Below are 7,727 nucleotides of genomic sequence, written 5' to 3'. Positions count from 1 at the left end.
TACAAAGTATATAAAATTTACCAGGCACAGGTATCAGAGTTGTCAAAATGGCCTGAGAGGAAATATTTAAAAAAATTCTGAACAGAAAGGAAAATCCCTTTTCCACGTATGGAACTACTATTGAATAAGTTCATTTTGATTGGTTAGGTATTGGCGTGATACCCTTAGTCAACTTTAACCCTGCCTTGTCGTCGGAATAAAACCAACTTTGAGCCCGAGGTTAAAATAAGTAGAGAAATAAAATGTGAATCAATAATATGACGTATGCTTGAAAAATGGTAAATATATATATGTATTTTTTTCTTTGATTCGCGATAAAGAAGGATATGGAAATAACAAACAGTATTCAATCTCAACGTCCATTAAACAAATATACAAAATAAGAGCAGAGCAAACACGGACCCCGAAACATCAGAGGTGGGATCAGGTGCCATGGAGGAGTAAGCATCCCCTGCTGACCGGTCACACCCGCCGTGTGCTCGTTGTCATAATCAGGATATAACGGAAAAAATCCGTGGTCAATTCAGTGTATAAATAATGGACTAACAATTGGTATGAAAAACGTCAGTCAGCATTTCATTCAATGATAAATTGTATTTGCTGACAAGGTCATTGTATCGACAATAGAATTTACGAAATGATGACTTTAAACGAGACTGTTGATATTCTTGTATCATCCACTTGCTTGTCAATAATTTACTTCGTTTAAGAAATTGTTCATACGTAGAGCATGCTGTAGCGTATCGAATCAATTGAGATATAAATACTCCGTATTCAGGTGATGAAGGTATATTGCTGCATAAGTAAGGGAAGCTGACGATAGAAAAGTTAAAGTCATCACGTTTATCATATAGCTTGGTTGTTAGATATGTTGATCGCTTAATCAACATGCCATAATCATCTTGCATATGCATGTACATGTACGTGTGCGCGCATGCAAAACGTTAAACAATATATCGTTGATAGTTGATATTATTGTAACTTTTATATTCTTAAATGAAATCTTGGGATACTTGGCATATTTATAAAAGGTCTTAGAGGAATAAGGCACGATAAGGGACATGGGGAGCATTTGGGGAACATCTGTAACGGTCCCCGTTACAATTAGCACTAGTTCTTATTTTTCTTCCTGGGAAAATTTTGTCCGCGAGTGATCTTGTAAACTACACATCAGACTAAGGTGAAATGTTTTTAGGGTCAGTAGACATGTAATGTAGATTTGCGGAACGAAGGTCATTTTGCGCGCACGTGCTTCCAAGAGCGTGCACGTGCAACATGATAAATGACCGATTACATTGATATAGATGTAACTTTTTAAATTTTTGATGAAATGCTTTAGAACTCATAATATAAGGATACATTAGAAGTATAGACAATATGACATGGTCAAAATAGCAAGATCTCACGCGCATGCACGTGCGCTGCACTCTGATCGCTCAAACAAAAATCTCAATATCTTTTTTGTCTTTTGACGAAATGCTTTGAAAGTTTGATTATAGCCATGCATTAGGATATCCTTCAATATGGTATATAGCAATTATCATGAAAACACGTGCATGCACGTGCGCTGCAATCTGATTGGCTGAAACTTTAAATAGCTATAACTCATTTGGATTTCAACCAAAGAGGATGGGATTTTAAACATTGATAGATATTATGAACTACTACAAGAAGGTATGGTCACCATGCACATGGACACACGTGCATGTACGTGCGCTGCAATCTGATTGGCTGAAACTTTAAACAGCTATAACTCCCTTGGTTTCCAACCAAACAGGATGGGATTTGGAACATAGATAGATATAATGGACTACTACAAGAAAGGTATGGTCACCATGCACATGCGCACATGCGTGTACGTGCGCTGCAATCTAATTGACTGAAACTTTTAACAGGTAAAACGCCCTTGGTTTTCAACCATATGGGGTGGGATTTAGAACATAGATAGATGTAATGATCTTCTACAAGAAGGTATGGTCACCGTGCTCATGTATGCACGTGCGTGCACGTGAAATGAACAAAATCAAAAATACACTTGAATGAGGGTATTTTTATTATTTTGGATTAAATACTTTAATTTTAAGTTTATCAAAATATATGGATTGTGTAGACAAAATAATATGGTCATTACGCACAGGCATTCGCATGCGCACGCATGCAATGCTAAAATTTGAATGAACTTCGTACACTTCCAGGTAAATGTTAAAGTCTTAAAAAACATAGAGTTTGTCTTATTTAATGAAGCTTACAGGTAATATGGCACAAAAAGAGAGTTGGGGAGCATTTGGGGAACATCTGTAACGGTCCCCGTTACAATTAGCACTAGTGTTTTTTAGCATGTTTACACTGAAAAAATGTAGCTAATATTTGTCGATACTTTTTACAAACATTCACAAGTAACAAACCTGCTGGGTTCTGTATATTCTATCCTAAATCGAAAATTCGCAGGATTCGATTGAGCGGGGGGATTTGTTGACTTTGGAATAATACAGCTAATCTCAGCCATTAAGACTACCGTCGGAAGGGTTGACTAATTATGCTATGAAAAAATAAATGCTCTGGTGTACTCAATGCACAGGAAAATCAAGTTTTTTACTTTTGCGAAAGGGAGATTATGATAATTTTTAGGTCACCTGAGTAAACTCAGGTGACCTATTGCTATCTGTTTTCGTCAGTCGTCGTTCGTCGTGCGTCGTGCGTTAACATTTAAACATTTTCAGCTTCTTCTCTGAAACCACTGAACCAATTTCAACTAATTTTGGCATATAGCATCTATGGGTGAAGGGGAACAAAAATTGTGAATTTCGTGGTCCCTGCCCCCCTGGGGCCTGGGGGGTGAGGTAAAAACCACTAAAATTAGTGTAATCTTTAAAAATCTTCTTCTTTACTCCCGGACATCAAGCAGTCAAACTGTTGGTATGATTATAATCAGCATTGAGTCCTCTACAAAAATTGTGAAATTCATGGCCCCAGGGTCAGGGGTTCTGGTGTTAGGGCGTGGCTCTATTGATTATATAGTGAAAATGCATTAAATCTTTTGAAATCTTCTTCTCTGCTCCTAGATATTAAATGAACTAGTGAAGTACATAGTTATGATGAGCAAGAGTGCCTCTACCAAAATTGTGAATTTTATGACCCAAGGGTCAGGGGTTATGGTGTAAGGGCGGGGCTGTATTGATTATATAGTGAAATGCATTAATTCTTTGAAAATCTTCTTCTCTGCTTCCGAGTATTAAATAAACTAAATAAGGACATAATTATGATGAGCAAGAGTGCCTCTTCCAAAATTGTGAATTTTATGGCCCCAGGGTGAAGGGTTCTGGTATTAGGGTGGGGCTCTATTGATTATATAGTGAAAATTCATTTAATCTTTGAAAATCTTCTTCTCTGCTCCTAGGTATTAAATAATAGTTATGATGAGCAAGAGTTTTCTCTACATCTGTGTAATAAGCAGATGAACTATTTACATAGTTATGATGGGCTCTTCTTCCAGAATTAAGAATTTCAAGGCCCCTGGGTCAGGGATACCAAAATGGGGGGGGGGGGGGGCTCTACTTATATACTGAAAAAGAATTGTTTAAAATCTGCTCCTTGGTATTAATCAAACATTTTTGATATGCAAGTGTGCCTTTTCAAAAATTTTGCAATGTGTAGACCTAGGGTCAGGGGTTCATGTGTGGTAGCAGCACTCCTGATTATTGCTGAATATTACTGATTAGTTGACATACATTTTTGTTCCCCAGCCTGCTTATAGGTATTAAGTAAACAAACTAAGCGATTGCTAAGTGTATAGTTATGATAAGCAATGGTGCCTCTTTCAAAATTGTGAATGCCATAACATCTAGCTTAAAACATGAATCAAATTCAATAATTTTGAAAGTTGTTGCATGATGCTCAGGTGACCTATAAGGCCCCTGGGCCTCTTGTTAGTTTTATTTTTGGGGGGTGTCACCATATTGATATCAATATCTCAGGAACTATCACTCAAAATCGCACGAAATTTTGGTAACTTGTTGATTAAAGATGAATTAAAATGTATGATAAAAATGCTGAAAAACATATGTGAAATAATAATTTCTAATTTAACTCAAAAGTTTAATATGCATTTCTTAATCCTTTCAGTATATATAGAATACAACACACTCACTGTGATGTAATTCACTGCAGATATTTGATTTTCTTTACTTGTTTGTTTAACATTTCACTTTGAGCAACAAACAGATTATCATTTGTATCTATACACAATCCATGGGGATCACTCAGTCCACAGTTTATGTAACAGAGGAACTGTCCATCCTGGTCTATGATGTGGACACAGTCATTGCTAGGATCAGCTGTAAGGATGTGACTCTGACTGTCTGTAGTGATTCCTTGTGGATAGAATGGCTGGTTCTTTGGAGCAGGAGAATGTCCAGTGTACCTGAATCTCAGTTTCCCGGCCTGATTGACCACCAATACTGCCCTAGCTTCACAGTTAGGCATGCAGATATCCAGGTTCCTGTTCTCACTAATGTTTCGATATTCAGTTATTGAAAAACATACTGATGATGATGAATGAGGTAGTTGAACTTTATCATCAAACTGAATGATTTGTTTCTCTGTGGAGCCAGAGTAACGGACAACTTTTGATTGCTTGTAATCATCACTCCTCATGATAACCAGGAGGTCACCAGAGGAGGTACTACAGACACCGAGAGGTCTCCAGTTCTTTAGTCTGATTACCTCCTCTATCTTCTCATTCTTCACAATGTTTACAGTACTAACATCAGTATAAACTAGATCTCCACTTTTTGTCACCGCTATGTTAGACGGAGTGTACCCTGACTTGGTTCTGATTGACTTGAGTAGTGATCCCTGATTGACACTGTAGAGTTTCATGGTGCTGTCACCTCCACAAGACCAGAATTCTTCATCACTCAGACAGGCAACATTGAAAAGTTTTCTATACCCAGTGTCTATGGTGGTGAGAGTCTCTGGTTCATCAAGTACCTGTTTGACTGGAAGAGAGGATCCAGCTTCTGGTGATTTCTGTGTTGTCTTCATGCTGTAGCCATGTTTATCTGATGTTAAAGGACTTTGTGACAATGATCCAAATAGTTTACTAAGTTCTTCTCCTTGGATTTTTTCTGAAATGAATTTGGGTAAAAATGAAATAATTTTGTCAGGAAGATTTCTGTATATTTGTACATTGGATGCGGTACTAAATAGTTTGGACAAGTCATTAGTGTCTATTGCAGTTTCCACTGAATTGATTTCTTCCTTGATGTCAGACATTGTCTTGTTTATTTCATCCAGATGTTTCTGTAGAGTTTGTAACTTCGTGTTTTTCATCTCATCAACTTCAGCTTTAAGTTTCTGGACAAGTTTGTCAATTTCTCTGTGCCAGTTTTCTCCATGTTTTGTTATGGCTGTTGAAAGATCTCGATGTTCCTTTTCTAACTGACTCATTCTATTTTGTACATCAGAGGCAATGTCCTGGTATGTGGGGTAAATTGTATCATTTAATTCATTTCGTTCTTGTTTAAGCAATTCCTTTTTGCCATTGAGAAAGTCCAAGAGTTTATATAACTCATGACCTAAATGTGTCTTAGATGCAATACAACTGATGCAGACAGGAATATCACATTGTTTACAGTACATTTTACATCTTTCTTTGACGTGAGTTTTACACCCAGGGTAGAGCGGGGTAGATTTTCTGTCCTTGAAGTCCACAATTTTATGGGGTTTTGAGAGATCAGCAGAAAAGTGTTCTCCCACACAGGCCTTACACAGGTTGACAAGACATGTATCACAGTGCATCTGTACCACAGCGGTCTCACACAGGTCACATCGCATCACATCCTGGGCACTGGTACTGGGGTCCATCTTTAAACTTTATGAAGCTAAAAAAGTTAAAATTTCTTCTCATGAATATTCATTTTAAGAAAAAATTTAAGACAAATGAAAAATTTAAGAATTTTGCTTGCAGATATAGATAGGCAAGTCACAGCTGTCATTGGATCTTGGCATGAAAGAAAGTTTGAGAAATACAGGTAAACTTTCAGACATTGACAATTAATTACGTTGACAGTATTTACTGTTTGAATTACTTGTAGAAACCCGAAGATATCATCTTATGTAATGCTGACTAACCCACTTACATTGTAGCTTGATATTCAATCATAGTCCAAAGCACAAACTTTACTGAGTTATGTTAGTAATAGGGCAATGTCTTTGTTACCCATGGTTCAAACCTACTGAGGAACTTCCTTAACCTTTTTAAAATACTCAAAAATGCTCAAGTTACCTCCTAAATTTCTTACCTGACTTCAGTTATGGCGGCTGTCCTGTTGATCGATCTCCAAGTACAGTCTCTATACACTCTGATCACGTGTATTATCTACCTGTCTAGTGTTTATACTTCCTGGTCGAGAAGGCATTTAAATACCTTAACAGGAATCACCCTTTGTATTGCAGGATAAATTTTATAAAGAGTATTCAATAATTGAATGTCAGTTGACAGTAAAGAATTTCCTTTTTAGTTTAAAGTGCTAGAATAAAACTCCATTGCCCATATACATGCATGTTTAAAAAAATTTAGAACATTTATTTCTGCAAAAAAAGAATTACTTATAGTTCTTTTCTCATCACAATCTCTATTACAATATGTAAGAGAATTTAAAAAGAAAATCCTTAAAAGAAATAGGGATAAGGTTTTAAATACTTTCTTTCTTTTTTAGCTCTACTGGTCAGAGACCAGAAGAGCTTATGCGATAGTAATGCGTCCGTCGTCCGTCCGCCCATCTGTCTGTAAACAATTTTTCAAAATGCTACTCCTCCTACAGTTTTGGTCTGATTTCAATATAACTTGGCACACGAGTAGACTACATTAAGATACAAAAAGTATCGCATAGGTTTTTGATTTCGATGAACGGTATTGCAATGGTGTCTTAAAATAGAATTCCTTTAGAAATTCTTTTAAAACGCTACTCTTCTTACAGTTTTGATCTTATTTCGATATAATTGGGCACAACGGTAGGCGACACTTAGATACATAAATTAATGCATTGGTTTTCGATTTAGCTGAATGGAATTGCCATGGTTACTAAAAATAGAAATTTCTTGAAATTCCTTTAAAACGCTTCTCCTCTTACAGTTTTGATCTGATTTCAGCATAACTTGGCACACAAGTAGACTACACTAAGATGCATAAAGTAGTGCCTTAGCTTATGATTTCGATAAACGGTGTTGCTATGGTTACTAGAAATTGAATTTTTTGAGAAATTCCTTTAAAACTCTACTCCTCCTTCAGTCTCGGTCTTATTTTAATATACTAGTAACTTGGCACACAAGTAGACTACAAAAAGATACATAAAGAAGTGTATCGGTTTTTGATTTTGATGAAATGTATTGCCATGGTTACAAAAAAAAGAAATTTCTGTGAAATTCCTTTAAAATGTTACTCCTTCTAAAGTTTTGATCTGATTTCAATATAACTTGGCACACAAGTAGACTACACTTAGATACATAATTCTATTTATTACTGCCTGTTACAAAGTTTCAAATCCAAGTGCTACTTTTCCTTTGTTATACCTTCAGACCAGTAGAGCTACAGTCTCATCAGAGATTTCTGGTTGGTGTAGGTCTTGTTTCCAAGTAACTTTAAGCTCAATGTTGATCAAACTGCATGGATTATACATCTAAGGATGCATACAGCCAGACTTGCTTCGGATACTAAATCTGATCTG

General features: G+C 36.4%; 1 protein-coding gene across 1 annotated transcript; it reads right to left on the bottom strand.

Annotated features, from left to right (window-relative positions):
* Positions 1-4,158: 4,158 nt before the first annotated feature.
* Positions 4,159-5,274, bottom strand: LOC134241543 (uncharacterized). Its single transcript, XM_062723585.1, has 2 exons — positions 4,634-5,274; positions 4,159-4,507 (listed from the first exon to the last, which is right to left on the bottom strand). The coding sequence occupies exons 1-2, from the start codon at positions 5,272-5,274 to the stop codon at positions 4,159-4,161; spliced, it is 990 nt and encodes a 329-aa protein (XP_062579569.1).
* Positions 5,275-7,727: the final 2,453 nt, after the last annotated feature.

The sequence above is a fragment of the Saccostrea cucullata genome, unplaced genomic scaffold (assembly GCF_032062105.1).
Source record: "Saccostrea cucullata isolate Sc308-1 unplaced genomic scaffold, CSIRO_AGI_Scuc_v1 ctg14002, whole genome shotgun sequence".
Taxonomy (NCBI): Eukaryota; Metazoa; Mollusca; class Bivalvia; order Ostreida; family Ostreidae; genus Saccostrea; species Saccostrea cuccullata.
This window is presented reverse-complemented; position numbering and strand designations above follow the sequence as displayed.